The sequence below is a fragment of the Lepisosteus platostomus genome, chromosome 3, assembly GCF_059453375.1.
Source record: "Lepisosteus platostomus isolate fLepPlt1 chromosome 3, fLepPlt1.hap1, whole genome shotgun sequence".
In the NCBI taxonomy this organism is placed as follows: domain Eukaryota; kingdom Metazoa; phylum Chordata; class Actinopteri; order Semionotiformes; family Lepisosteidae; genus Lepisosteus; species Lepisosteus platostomus.
In genome coordinates, this window is record NC_142613.1 from 71961826 (window position 1) to 71977414 (window position 15589).

At 42.0% G+C, this 15589-nt stretch overlaps 1 protein-coding gene across 2 annotated transcripts in view; it reads left to right on the forward strand.

Annotated features, from left to right (window-relative positions):
• Positions 1-15589, forward strand: part of htr1e (5-hydroxytryptamine receptor 1E) — a 30318-nt gene that overhangs the window by 11439 nt on the left and 3290 nt on the right. For both annotated transcript variants that reach the window (XM_088626725.1, XM_088626726.1), the window contains exon 2: positions 8552-8640. In XM_088626725.1, coding sequence (XP_088482851.1) covers positions 8589-8640 — 52 coding nt within the window. In that variant the 5' untranslated portion in view covers positions 8552-8588. The remainder of the gene's footprint in view (positions 1-8551; positions 8641-15589) is intronic.

Genomic DNA, 15589 nt, shown 5'->3' on the forward strand with positions numbered 1-15589 from the left:
CCCGTTTCCGTAGGCAGTTTCCCTCATCCGGGACCCCAGGGCTTTCTCCTTGCTCTTATCCTTCCCCCAGCCCAGCAGCCCCCTCACAGTCACAGAGAGAATCCCGCCCCTGCTCCTTGGGTTTTTCTCTGGCTGCCCCTTTTCCATCCCTCTGGAACCCCTGTCAGTCAGGTCTCTTCGGCTGTTCCACCACTCTCCCGTCTCTTGCACTTGGGTTCTAACAAATCAACACCCGTGCAGCTGTATCCGGCCGCAACATTAAACTTTGTCACACTTGTGATGTTACCGGTCCGCAACTCTCACTGACTCTCTCCCTGTCTGGTCTTATATACAGAGAGAAATCAGCGCTCTGCTAATTTCTCTGCCCTCCCAGTGCAGAATAAACAGGGTGACTCTTCTGATCTCCGGAGTGATGGAGCTCCATTTCCAGCCCTCTGATCTACTTTCATCTCTCCAGACTCCTCTACCTCATCATAATAAGTATAGACCATGTACTGTACCTTTGTGGTATAGACATCAAAAGATTGCAACTCAGTGCTACTCTATATGAGTAGTAAGTTACACATGAGCACCAAATAGTCATAAGAGGTATGTGGTCGCTCAGACAATTTTACTTAAGAAGATGAAACTCAGGAGAATGTGTTTGGTGCTATCGTGAATTTTACTGTTCCCATAGAAACTCCTGTTTTCAGGTGATGTCACGCTGAGTAACCTAACATCAGTTCTGGAGAGCTTGGATTTTCTTCCTTGATCTCCTCTTCAGTCAGCCATGTGAATTTAGCAAACACCTCCCTCAGAATCTTCCGTGCAGCACTTGGGGGAAACAAGTCATGACGATGCCGACTGTAGATTTCCTTCACATAAGTCAAAGTGCTTAAAACAGGGGGTGATTTCATTGTCCTTACCTACATAGGCAACTGTGGTGGGTCGCTTGACCAACAAAACCTTGCAACACCTTGCAAGTTACTGAGGTAACTAAGTCTGGGAGGGATAACAACAAGAAGTCAATCTCACACAGCTGTACCTAGTCATGATCATTACAGAGATTAGCTACTGTATACATACAGTATACATATCGAACATAAACGCCTCCTTTTGCATTTGTCTTCAGCATCCCTCCTCCACCCCATCTCCCCCTTACAGCTGCCCTTAGGTTTACTGGGGCTCAAGGCTTCTCACCCTCGGACCCGGAGGCTACCCGTAAACCAAACGAGTTCAGGCAAACCTATCCCACTAAGTAAATTAAAAGCATTCAGTTCTTGGGTAGTGTTGCCCCTAGTTGTTACGGGAGCCGGGTCGGTCTCCCGTGGAGGGTGGGGCTTAGACCCTATACGAGACGGCGATTCCGGAAACAGGACCACAGTCGGGGTTCAGGGAAGACACACAGGGGGTTAATTGCGACGGCAGTGAGGGGTTATAGTTTGTGATCCGGAAAGCAGCCTCAGGCATCCAAGTCCAGGCAGGCCCAGGCGGGTGGTCAGGGGGTAGTCCAAGATCCGAAAGGCCAGGTAATCTGTCCGGGACAAGCACGGGATGAAACGCCCGGAAGGGGGGGAAGCAGGACACAGACACGTTGACACACGGAACGGGTCCCAGCGGTCAGGAAGCCGCGATGAAGCCGATGCCGTCGGGTCGCTCCTGGACCCGCTGGTAGGCGGGCTTCCGGGCGTCCGTCTTCCAAATGCTGAGCCCCGAAACACCCGAGGCCCAGCTTTTAAATAACAGTACGAAAACAAGACACACCAGATAATAATAAAGTCCGAAGGCTAGCAGATTAGAGCGCCCGCTAGGGGAGAGATGCCGACCGTGACACGAGTGAAACTGTGTTGTATTGGGTAACCTTTCTATTAATCATTGTTACTCACAAACTGTATCATTTGTATTATAGACCCACTTTTCCTTAGCTTTTAGAGCTAGTATACTGTGCCTCCTAAATAAATTTGTGATTAAGATTGTTTTAAATAAAACGTGCCAGTACTTCTGCCTGCTGCTGTTCTCCATTCAGAACGTGATGAGATTCTTGCTGTAGTGTTGATCCACGGTCATCCCAATTAGAGCTGGCTACTGAACCAAACTATCTGACTATTTAACAGAAGAAACACTGATTTCTTTAGCCTTTAGGCAATAAATCCCCTTCCTTGTAAGAAAAGGAATGTCAGAGACTCTTTGCTAGAGTTGCACCTAAGTCCATCTCATGTAATAAAGAGCTATTTTGCCATTGCAGTTGGACAGCATTATCTTTTCCATCTCATTAAATCATGAGGTCATGATTTTCTAAATGTATGTAGGAGTGATGTTCAGACATTTTCCATACAGGAATTATCTGAGATAATTAGTTTTTCTTGCTTCTTTTTAAAAAAACAATTAATCATTATCGCATTGAATCCCCTGCAGTTTAGTCACTTCAGCTAGGTTAAATATACTGTATGTGTCACCACATATAACTGCAGTCTGCGCCTGGCTGGCTGTGTTGAATCTCTGTTCTTCAAGGAAGATTATGTTCTTTAAGTAGGTGACGAACAGTCAAACAGGCAGTGATCTGTTATGCCATGTGTTCTTAAGATGCCACGTGATAAAAAATCATGCCTAACAGACCGCTGCCTGTTGAACTGTTCATCATAACAGCAACTAGGAAAATAATTTGATTGTTGTATAAATCAGTCATACTACATATTTTATTTTTTTCCCATTGGGCAGTTTTTAAAGATATTGCTATTAGTGAGATCTCTTAAGAAAACATTTAAGTTCACTTTACATACATTTAAGAATCCTTGATATGAAAAACCCTAAAATTGACCAACATCCAGCTGCTTTTTGCACACAAATACTTCTTGCTGTAGTAGTTCAGGTGGGTAGCTGTGCCAGCATGCGTAGGCTGCAAAGAAACAAGTTAAGGTTTCTATTTCTCTTTTCAGCGTGGAATAAACCTTTACTTACTTCTTTCTGTGTCTCGCTCATGTCACATTAAGCCAGAGCTCCTCCTGCACTTTAAAGACACATTGAAGATGCAGTGTCTTTCATGTGTCTTTCATGCTCAAGTTGTAATTATAATTATATACATAGTACAGTATGTATCTAACATATAAGTGATATATACAGTGGATATCAATCAAAAGTCAACACAGCCTGATTGAAATTTCAGCTTTAGTTGATGTAAAGGCTGAAATCAAGACTAATCAGGTCAGACCTTTTCTCACCTTGAATAATCTTGTAACCAACAAAATTTGAGGGGAAAAACAAGTGGATCATTTTTAGGAAAAATAATTAAAAAAGACTCTTTCGACACCTTGGTTGCATTGGAACATTTGCACCTAGATCCGTGTCTGAGAGACCAAGCAGCAATACCTTAACGGGATTAATGTCCATTGTTAACAAAAAGCATGACACAAACTATTGCTAAAAACCATACGCACAAAAAAAGTCAATGGAATTTTCCACTGAACACTTGGAAAAAAAACCCAGTCCTTCAACCGAATTTTAGGATCCAAACTGGAATTGTTTTGCTACATCAAGCAAGCAATGCTATAGTTGTAGGAAGAAATGAGAAAGGTGTGAAGAAACGTTCCTTGTGCCTTTTAAGTGAGTGTTAAGTGAGGATGGGGTTTGTATGATGATGGAAGGATTAATAAATGCAGCACAATATGAAGCAGTTCTGTGTTCTTACATGTTCCTCTTTTAAAAAAGGCTTTTTGGAGGGAGCTTTTTATTCCAGTGGGATAAACACCCTAGGCATTCTGCAAAGTCAGCAACAAAAACTCTGCAAAGAAAAATGGATTATATTTAAGATTTTGAAGACTTAACTGAAGAAGAAAAAAGCAAAGAAACATTGTAGAACAGCTTACAGTAAAAGCTGTATATGGTCAAAAACATGCCCAAAAAGATACCACTCTCACAACACTAACAAAAACAAAGAAATGCAAAGGAAAGAAAGGTTGGACATACACAATATTGAAGTACAGGTGCCTAGATACTTTTGTCAAAGTATGAATTGGTGATGTTGACATGATCAAATAAATGAAATTTGGGGCTTGATCTTTGATGAGCTTTTACTCACCAATTTGCCTGGCGAGTTGGGTACATGAAGGATAATTCCCCCACTGATGAACAAAACCACATCCTGTGTCAACCTGATGGTGGGAAAGTGTTGAATGAATGAATGTATGGACGGCCACATGAACTGGATTCAGTTCGATTCATCATGGATTCTGAAATGATCAAATGTATCCTTTCGAGACTAGCTGAACCGATGTCAATGAGATAAATAAAGTATTTTGCTGCAGAAAAAAAACTTAATGAGGAACTAAGTCGATGATGACCGAACTGAGCAGCTCATACCTGGTCATGGTTCGGCTATTGCAGTATCATTGGAGTTTGCAGATGAAAAGAGTAATGGCACAACTGTGGCTCCTTGTTCATTTTAATTATCATTAGTCAGGGGCTGTCCTGAGGACTCAGCAGTGTTCTGCCACCTCAGCGTGTACACTGTAAGAGGTCCTTGTAAGGCGTAGTCCCAGATTTCTTCACTCACTGAAGGAACAGAAACTTTCCAACATTCAAGATCGGAATGACAGAGTACCCATTCCCTTGTGTCTCTGTCTTATTTGAGCTTTTTACAGTAAAAACAGCCATGCTGGCATTTTCTTTGATTTGTAACTCCTTTTATTTCAGGTGTATTTTGTGTGCTCATGCCGTAAGGAAAGAGAAAGTCCCCACAGGAGGCAGCAGCTCTTTATTATTCGTAATTGTTCACATTTATTGCCCCCAAGTGGATGGTTTCAGTAATGTAGTTTCATCTAGAGGAGAACGCTGGCTACTGGTTAGTCCATTACTGCTGCTGGACAAAGGTGAAGTGTTTATTTTCTTATTTGTATTTTTTATGAGGCAATTACAACTATGATTACAGATGTGAAGCACTCATTTGCCATATCTGTGTTTTGTTGCTAGTACAGCAGGTAGTTGATCTCATTTAGCTCCTTCTTGAAGGGTCCCAGGGAATCTTCTTCAAAAATATGGCTGGTCAGTTTGTTTCAAGGTCCACAACTCTTTGTTTACAGGAGTAAAAGCCCTTTGTAGTAACAGAGGCACTCTCTTTTAGTTTCCAGTAGCGTCATTGCATCCTTGATTTACTACGTTCTTCTGCAATGTGCTGTAAAGGTAATAACCAATGTACCCTCTTAGCCTCCTCTGTGCACCGTTAAACAGATTTAGTTCCATTAACATCAGAACTAATTTCAGAGCATCAATGCCTTTAATGTAATTGTTAAAGATCGCAGGAATTAGACAGATGTGTGCATACTAATGTATTAGCATACACACACCCGCCTAGATGAAGAGGTGCTAAAAAGAAAAGAATCAGCTTTCCTTTATTGTAATAGGAGATGAATAAGCCATATGGGAATCGAGGAGAAGCTAATGCATTTAAAGGTTTTACTTTTGTCACTCTGTGACTGTATCATGTCAAGACATGACTGTGAAATCAGATCACATTAGATTTTTGAAGCTAGCCATGGCTGGTTGAGGTTTGTACTACACTTTAAGAAATATTAGTGCTCATGTTTCCTGTCTGAGCTATGTAATCAGTTCTGTTTTTTTAATAAGATATCAAATTTACTGTCAACACTTTGGCTGTGAAATATTAAGATCCTATGGTAATGTTTACGAGATTACAGGGTGAACTTCATGTTTTGGTAAAAATGTATCCGATTATAAAGCCTGACCTGCTTAAAAATATCAAATCTGAGCCTTCTGTATTACAGAGTGCAGTTCAAAATGACTGCTCTTGGCCACTCTACATGTGGCTGCAACTCAGTGTCTTATTATCAACTTAGTTTGGTTGTTGTGCAAATAGAATCAAATCCTTAGTTGTTATAGTTGTTGTTTAGTTGTTATACAAAATCTAAACCATTATCTTTTCACCCTGGCTTGATCAAGTTGATCTGACAAATATTATCCCTTGTTGGTTATTTAATTATTCATCACAAATGCTTTTTATTTACTTCCAACAATCCAATCGATCTTCATAGATTTTTTTGTTTCCCATTCAGTGACATGCATTAGTGCAGCCATGACACTTTGTAGCAATAATATCTGTTATATACACAACCTACTCCACACATTCAAAGCACAGAAACCAAAAGAAGTAAATAATTCGTGTGAACAACAATAATAATGAAAAACTATATATTATATTGTGCCTTTAAAAGGCACTTTGAGAAAAAAAATACAAAAAAATTCACAGTGGGAGTAGACAGCAGAATTACACAAGTTATAATGATGGTTTGGAACACAGTAGGAGAGCAAAGGGACAGACACAGAACCAATTTGATAAAACCGTTCCTAAAGAAGAAGCTTTTGAGTCTTGATTTGAAAGAGCTCAGGGAAAGTGGCTATCTGATATTGTTGCAAATCCATGCCAGAATGTTAAAAGGTCCTGTACAGATGAGCGAGAGAGACAGAGAGAGAGTCGAGGCAGTCGGTAAGAGCACTGGAGGATTCTCCGAATCGTCAGGCGAGATCGTGGTCAAAGAATGAGAAACCAAGTCCATATCCAAAGAAGTCGTTCTAGAGAAGTTTTAGAAAAAGGGCGAGGTAGGAGCTCTCGAGATGAGGAACTAATACCGAGCGTAGAGCAGAGAGGAATGAGGGTTTAAGTATGACGCGACAGCAGGAGGTGATTAGCTAACACGTGCATAGCTAATTACACTTGTTGTAATTAGTGAGCCGCTGAAACCAGTTAACTCGTTTGCGGGTAGATCTCCAATGACTTGTGGTCGTGACAGATATCCTCAGGGATACACATACAGATTTTGGGGGTATAACAGGAGAAGGCCTATAAAGTGTAGATGGGCTTGGGGGACAGACTGGAGATCAGAATTAGAAGAACGCAGGTTGCAAGGTGAGGAGTAGGGCGATGGGTACTGACATGCAGAGCCTTATAGGTGAGCATGAGGATTTTGAAGACAACACGAAACCAGAGCAAGCACTCCAGGGTAGAAGTAATGTAATTCTTGAACTAGACCTGGTCAGGATGCTGGTGGCTGAATTCTGGACATGCTGTAGTTTATTCAATGTGGATTTAGATACCACAGCGAGTATGGCATTACTGTAATCAATTCGAGAGAAGACAAAAGTGTTGTTTCAGCAACAGTTAGCAACAACACTTTTGCATGGAACATGGAAGAATACAGGATGTTGCACGTGTGGGTCAAACGTCAGGCCAGAAGTTCTTCCCAAAAGCCCCAAGTTCTTCCATTTGGACTGAAATTCAAGTACGGTATCATCTACTGCATTGGTTTTGCATAGTTGATGGGGGATGCCAAGAAGCATGACTTCAGTCTTGTCGCTGTTTAAGTGAAGGAAGTTTTGAGTCATCCATGTTTTTATGCCAAAGGTGTAATCAGACAGAGCAGAGCCAGTGTCGGGTTTAACGTGGACACAGATTTGAATATCACCAGCGTAGACAAGATCCTTTAGACCATGTGATCTTAATAGTTGACCAAGTGGGAACATGTCCAGCATTAGAACTGAAACTGCCAAGAGCGACAAAATGTCAGCAATCAGTAACATCAGACTTGAACCATGTAAGAGAAATGTCAGAGACTCCAAACACAGTCCCAAGATGAGACAGTAAGATAGCGTGGTTAACAGTGTCAAAAGTGGCACCAAGGAGAATAAGGATGGAAAGAGAACCAGAATCAGAAACCATAAGATCATTCATGACTTTAAACAGGGCAATTATTGTACTGTGTAGTTGTCTTAAACCAGACTGAAGGGGTTCCAAGGGGATAATTGCAATGAGATGGTTATTTAACTGAATTTTAACAGCATTAAGAAAGAGAAAATACCCAGACCGGCTTCAGCTGGGTAAAAGGGAAACAAAGTAAGGATGCCACTGTGGGAGCATTTACAACTTTGAGAGAGGTTCAGGTTTCAGTGGCTGACATGAGGTGATATGGCCATGAGTCACTCCGAAAAAGATGGCTTGTTCAGAGCCGAAGAACAAAACAAAAAATTCAGATTCCGGATGAGATCTGCACCAAAGCACCTACGTGATACTACAAACACGTGGCAAAGGGGTTTTGTGGTCAGACTAGACACGTGGATGCAGTGGGAGCATTGCTGCCTTGGAGCACCAGAGCCCCAGATTCAATTCCGGGGTGCTGCCTGCGATGAGTTGATCCTGCATGTTCTCCCCACGTTTGTGTGGGTTTTCTCAACCTCCTCCGGTTTCCCCCTGCAGTCCAAAGACATACTGTAAGGCTAATTGACTCCTAGGACAGTCGGGGTGTGTCTGTGTTTTCTGCCCTGTGATGGACTGCCGTGGACTCTACCCTTTCAGAGTTTATCCCGCCTTGTGCCTGTTGCTAGCCGGAATCGGCTCCGGCTCCTTCCCGACCCTGTATTGGATAAAGCTGTTAGAACATGGATGCATGGACAAGGCAAGACAGGAGCAAGGCAAGATAAATGCAACACGCTACATCTGATGCACCACCCACACTGTCAGGCAGTGCTAGCATTATATTATAATTCTGCTTCTTCTGCTTCTCATCAGCAGGTACTAGAAAGCTTGTCAAGACTGATGGGAATGGATGGAGCAAAGTACTGGCAAGTCTCAGAGGAAAACTTGCTTCAGGCCTAAAGGTAAGACAAAAATTCACCACAGTGTATCCCTCCTTGCACCCGTTGCTTGCTGGGATAGACTCTGGCAGCCAGGTAACCCTGAACTCAATAAAGCTGTTAGAAGATGGATGTCCAGTATATGCATTGTAAATGAAAAGCTGTATCTTTGTACTTCTCTTAGTTTGAGGTGCAGGTGTGCGGTTTAGAGACCAGTCTAAGAGAGAAAATATGCTTAGGTATACGCATAAGACTGCAAGTGTGTGAGTTTAATTGGACATCTCTGTAAAAAAAGAAGAAAAGAAAAGAGGTCTAGGTAGTTGTGGAGTCAGAGAACTTCATTGTCACAGTTAGAACAGAGAAAAAGGTCAGATTCCCATAAGGTTATAAGGGAACAGCAGGTTGGCTCTCCATTGTGGTTAAAAAGGGTTTGAACTCCTGACTTCCCTGAAGGTTTAGGTCAGGAGGGAAAAGCACAACACTGTTCTCCCTTTATTAAGGTTAGATTTGTAGAGGAATCCAATGAGGTTTCAGTTACAAGTCAGGGTGGCTCATTTAGACCAGAGTTGGTCTGGTTTCAGTCCCAGTTTCATTTTCTTGTTTTCAAGCTGTGAAAATTAATTTTAGGGCAAAGGATCAAAAACCCTGTAGGAAAAGCAACATTATGTCTTAAAATATCGGTAAAATGAGAGAAATGTAAAGGAATTTCTTGTACTGTCAGGCTAAAATTTTAATTTTTGTTTTACTAACTACAATGGAACCTGACTGAAGTATTGAAAGTCCCCAAAGTCCACATAACACAGACATTTCAGAACACCTGTAAAGAACAAACTAAAGGAAACATGTAGAAACCACGTGAAAGTGCTTCAGCCTGAGAACAAGAGATGCTTCTTAATACAAATGATGGTGGGAATAAGGAACAAGTACCCAGCCGCGTTGTTAAAGCAGATATCCTGGCTTCTTTCAAGATACAGCTGGAGGATCATTTAGCTATAAGAAGCCAATAAACCGTCTTATGTTTATAGGGGGCAATGGATATAATGTACCTGAAATCTTGTTAAATACACAGCAATTCATCCGGTTTTTTATACTTTTTTTTTCTCAAAGAGGAGCCAGGTGTCTCAAAAGTTTTAAAGGATGTGAAACTTCAGGATCACATCTATTCCAATCTATCACTGTGGTATTGACAATTATTATTTTACTATAATTGTACTGTAGTTTGTATGTTTTTAGTATAATTGATATTGGTGATTCTGAAAAGAATCAGACTTTTACTTTTTTGTACAGCAATAGGCAAAGATTTCTGTTATTATGGGTAAATTCTAATGTAGACAAAGGCCCATTGCTATGTTTTACACGTCTTCTCAGTCAGCAGAAAGCTGATGTAAAGTGGCTCGGTCAAGAAAATTGTTAGCTATTTAGTGCTACGGTATGTGATTTTATGACAAGACCTTAAGAATATTCCATGATGGGTATAAGCTCTGTGCAGTTACAGCAGGGAATGTGTCACGAAGCAAGCTCTGTTGTAATGCTCAATCAAACATAAAGGGCTTCCACTAGTACTCCTGAGACTATCATACGAATAAGTCACAGGTGCTACTGAATGTTGTGATTTGTCTGTAGTGTGCTTACATATGATGTTCAGAAAGCTGTACCCAGTGCAGCATTACTCGGGGCGTGTTCAGTGTGGAGGCAGAGCCCTTGTCTGAGGGTGATGCAGTACCTTGACAACCACAGCTGGGGCGGTTAATTTCGGATGAGCTACAGCTGTGGGAGCGGCTAGGAACACACTGAACACAGCTAGCAGGACTTAGTCCAGGAACCCTGCAAGGGGAAAATATTATAGTGACAGTCCCGAAGGGGATTGTGAAGAAAGAGCGCAAGCCCGTCTTTTTTTTTTTGTTTCTCTTCGTTTTCTTTTTCTCCTCTCCTGTCCTGCCATGGATCATCTGGGGTAGGCTGAGTTTTTAGGCCTCGCTCTCCTTTTTCTGCAGTCTGGACCGCGCTAAATAGGGACAATCCAGGCTGGATGCCAATGTTCCATGTGGTACATTTTTCTTTTCCCTTTTCTTTTTAGTTTTTCCCTCCTTTGCTGACCTCACACCGGTGCGTCCGCCCCCTCAAACAGGGCATTGACTTCTACCGGTGTTCACCTTGGCTCGCATTATTACATCAGGAATACTCAATTCTATGTCCAAATCATTTATAAAAAAAAAACTAAAAAAACCCACGTAACCCAAACACATACGCTGCATGCCTCTTTTAAGACCAATACTGGAGGAGGCTCAGTGCATTTACTTTAAAAGTGCCAGTAGATTTTATAAAGAAAGGTACAAAAGAAGCTTTGAAATAAAATAATATATAATTCTATGATTTCGTTTTGGAGTGCTGGCGTGGCATCATCTGTTCAATGAATATTAGCTAGCTTTCTAAAGAGAGGATTTTTAACCTTTCCGCACCTACAGACAGCCCCTCCCCCCGGACCCTCACTTATCACCAGCATGCCCCATTCTCCATTAATATCCTATGTTTTCATAAGTTTCCATTAATATCCTATGTTTTCATAAATCTCCAGTAGAAAAATAGAGAAAAGAGAACTTCTTAGGAGTGTTGTTTTCAAAACCTTTCCTCTCCCTTACAAGGACGCAAACTGAATTCAGTGCAGTAACATTCTTGTGCATCAGCCCAGTGCGGAGCCAGTTTGGGGGCAGCAACAATGAAAGAGGGGGCTGCTTTGCTAAATTAAGACATCGCGTTCATCATATAACACCAGTACTATAATAAATTATTCGCCAGTATCCTTACTTTCGATACTTCCTTGGTTCACAACACAACTCTGATCGTCCCTTTGACATAATCAACAACGCTGTCCTGGTCAATGAGGAACGAGTTATTCAGTCATAGTATACGGCTATGAACATTAAGAACATTAGAAAGGTTAGAAAACTAGAGGAGGCTGTTTGGTCCATGTACAGTAGACCACTTGGTAGTCAATATCTAATTAATCCCAAGAACTCATGCAGCCATTTTGCAAAAGAAGCCAGAGTATCAGCTTGAACAACACCGATAATTATTCTGTTCCATACTCCCACAACTCTATGTGTAAAGAAGCTAACCTCCCCTTTCAGTTTTAAATGTATTTCCTCGTACCTTCAGCTTGGGTTTCACTGCTTATTATGAAGACCTCTAGGGGGATGTGCGTGACTTTGACTTGAAAATCTCACATTTTCCACAAAGGATACTCTGTTTCCTGGAGAAACATGCCAAACTCCGCCTGTTTTCCACAAGGAGAGTGAAATCCTGGCCCAGTGAGAGTGATCAAACATTCTGCATGCTACCCGAGGCTAGCTTCCTAGCAGATGATTCTGAAAGAGGCAGGGGTTTGATTTTTTTCCCCTACTCTACTTCTTCCAGAGCTTAATGTGTTAATTTCTTTACAACCACTTGCTCAGCTCCAGACTGCTTTTTGTACAGAGACACCTGTTGGATATCAAGTGAATTACAGTTCTGCAGCTTGAGAAAAATTAATTGTCCCCCAATCGTCAGCTGTGGTTATGAATGATAATATTCAGGAGCTAACTTTTAATTCTTTGACTTTTAATCCTATAATATTGGCACAACCTTGTTTAAACTGGACTCCATCCAACTTTAATGAGCAGTCTAGGCATTGCGGTGCCCTGGGGGTAGTTGACACCGCACTGGGCATGGACAGGCTCTCCATCTCCCCCGTCACACTCCTTTATACTCTGCTGTTCCTTATCTTCCATGCACTCTCCTCCGAGAGTGGTGATCACACTGACCCCCTCATCGGGGTAACAGGATACAGGACTCCGCACTCCATTACTTCTGGGCCTTTTGCCGTTCATCCTGTTGTCCTCACTGCTAGGAACCTCCTCCTCCAAGACCCCCCCCAACACGGAGCCTCCTGCTCCTACTCCATTAGGTCACTGTTTCACACACAACCAGTACCTCAGACTCCCACATCCACCTCCAGCCCTGACGCCCTCTTCTCAACGCCACCAGGTTGGGTCATACACATACACGCTACCTACATCACCGAGTCTCTTCGGCACTACACACCGTGCCGAGCCCCAACACACTGTCCCTCTCTAACACCCACTCACAACCTCTCTGGCACCTCAGTCTCACACCCTTAGGTTGTGAACTCACAGCTGCCAGCACACCTCACTGTGCCCGGCCACCACTGCACCATCTCCCAGAGGGTGTAGCAAGAGAGAGCCCACTCACTTCCCCGATACCAATGTATTTCCAGGGGAAGGGTCCCTCTACCACACAACCCACTGTGGTCCACACACACTAACTCACTCATCCAGCAGACAAGACAGCCCTGCTCTCGCGCCCAGCAGGATGCTGTCCCTTTTAAATCTTCCGATGATCCCATAAAGCTCCGTTTCTTCTGTCAGTCTCCTCACAGACTGACGTTTTCACTCTTTTCCTCGCAGGCTATTCCTCTCACAATCCCCTCCAGGATTGTCGTTCTTCTCCACCCCCTCTCGGGGTTACTACAGCGGCTAATCAAATCTTTTCTCACTCATAGTGTACATGGCCGTACGCCCTTCTAACATCGCCCCGGCTAGTAGCGTCTCATACCACTACTGTCCTGCTTCAGCCCAGCTCTCTCCCAGCAGAGCCTCCACATTTGTCCTCTCACCAGTGCAGCCACAGCAAGGCCGGTGTCCTGCTGCATCTTTCCCCCCTTTAAACCACTTCTACACCTGCCGTTCATTCACTTAATCACGTCAGGTGTGGTTTCCCCGGCAACGCGTCTTCCTTAATCCGGGGCTCCGCCTCCCACCCCACACACTCCCGGCATTGTACCACAGCATTAAAAGAAATTCGAAATAAAAGTTAAAGAGGAGTTACTAGTTTGGTTAAAAAATCTATAAATTATTTCAGGCATGCTTGGATTCCTTCGAGATCCTTGAGTTTTTAAAGCACGGTTTACAATACAAATGTTAAGATCTTTGTCAAATATGCAGAAATGTGCAGATACCCTTTGAACCTGCCTGAGCTGTCAGAAATTCAGTACAGTCAGAGATTCGGCACGGAGATTCAGCACGGTTCCAGATTCAGTACAGTCAGAGATAAGGCACAGTTAGGACTACATACTGTACTGTATAACAGACTGAAGGATACACAAGCCATCAGTATTTACACCTATCACAACACATACCATTCTTTTCAGAGTTAGGAAAACACGATAAACCACATCTTTTGTAGAAATCCATGGACTCCAGATGAAGAACCTCTGGACTAAAGAGACTTCAAATTTCACATACTGTATTTTGCACATTTGCAGCAGAAAAAGCTTTGTGAAATCTTTTAGCATTCCTGTCTTCTGTTCTGGTGTTGTGAAAAACCGAGTGTTAACAACAATTCACTCCCTTAATTCAAAGTGAGGGTGTGCGCCTAAAATATAGCCCGTAAACCTTAAAGGTGTTTTCCTTGTAAAATATGTATTGCAATTTGCTTTTGTAATTTGCTTGTAAAATATGTCTATGTAATTTGCTTGTGAAACTAATGTTATTCCCTAAGCCAGTCGCTTTACTAATTTTATATTATTAGAATCGTAAAGATTCTAATCATTTTTATTCGAAGGTTGATCACATCTAAGAAATCCCCACAAGTCTTAAATAAATCATGCAGAACCCCTATGAGGAAGAAGGGCAATGAGCTCAGTGTTCTCATGAAGTCAGCCGGCAGCGAGGACGTTTGAAAGCTGCAGATCGGATGTCAGAATAATCCTACACATGAATGACATGCGACTGACAGGTGGAGATGTTTGATGGACTTCCTCGGGGCATGGGGAGATCTCATGCTCAAATATTAGAGGATTGCCTATGATTATTGTAAATGTATTGATGTCAAGGACAGACTTTGAAACGGTTCATTATGTCTGACAAGTAATTCATACTTCGCCTGCCAATTACGGCCCCTAATTACCCAGAGGAGTTTTTTTTTTTAATTGGCGATTGAAAAGAAACCTTCGTAAATGAATTCACTCCTTGTCAGCTGAGTTCTCTGAATGGGAAAAAAGCTGTAGAGAATGAGTGACTTGAGACCCTTAGAAAAAAAGAGTAGTAGATTAAAAGAAGTGGAGCAGAGGAATTGTAGTAGACGCTGCCTTTCTGAGTGTACCGGTTGTCTGAGAGCTGAGATCAGTAGCAGGCAGCAGTGTGAGCAGTGACCAGGGCTCTAGACTTGTAATAATAATAGATAAAGACTTTATTGATCCCGAAGGGAAATTGAGGAATAATAATTAGTAATAATAACAATATTATTAATAATACTTCTAATAATTATTGGTGTTATTATTATGTTATGTCTGTTACTACAACAACATTCATAGCTCACGTAATGTAAAACATTCCAAGCCCATTTCTTTCTGTTCAAAGAATTGACTTTGAGCCTTTTTTATGTCCTATGTTTCTCTGTTGGTATTAAAATCTGACTGGGGAGAAAGTGCAAGTTAAATCAGAGAAAAAAAAAACAGCTTCCGGAGCAATTCACAAAGACAGCTCTCATATAGCCGGTGGGGTTTGGGATAAAAATAAAATGGGTTTGCTTCGCTTGGAAGAAAACTTGTCAAACTTTTTTGAACATATTAATAATACAGCGTTACAGGTAATGGGGAATCCCCCCCACCACCACCAATGTGCAGCCCCACCTGGATGATGCGACGGCAGCCATAGTGCGCCAGAACGCTCACCACACACCAGCTATCAGTGGGGAGGAGAGCAGAGTGATGAAGCCAGTTCAGAGATTATATTAGTATTGGTATATACTAATATTAGTATAATATTATATCATATTAGACACAACAAAAAGAATGATATTATTTAGGCATTAAACAAGATATACTCTAATGATACCTGTAAAAAATAATGTACTCACACAAATCCAAATAGCTAGTTTTTGAAAGGTATGTGGCTAAATGTCTGAAGCCCAAGTG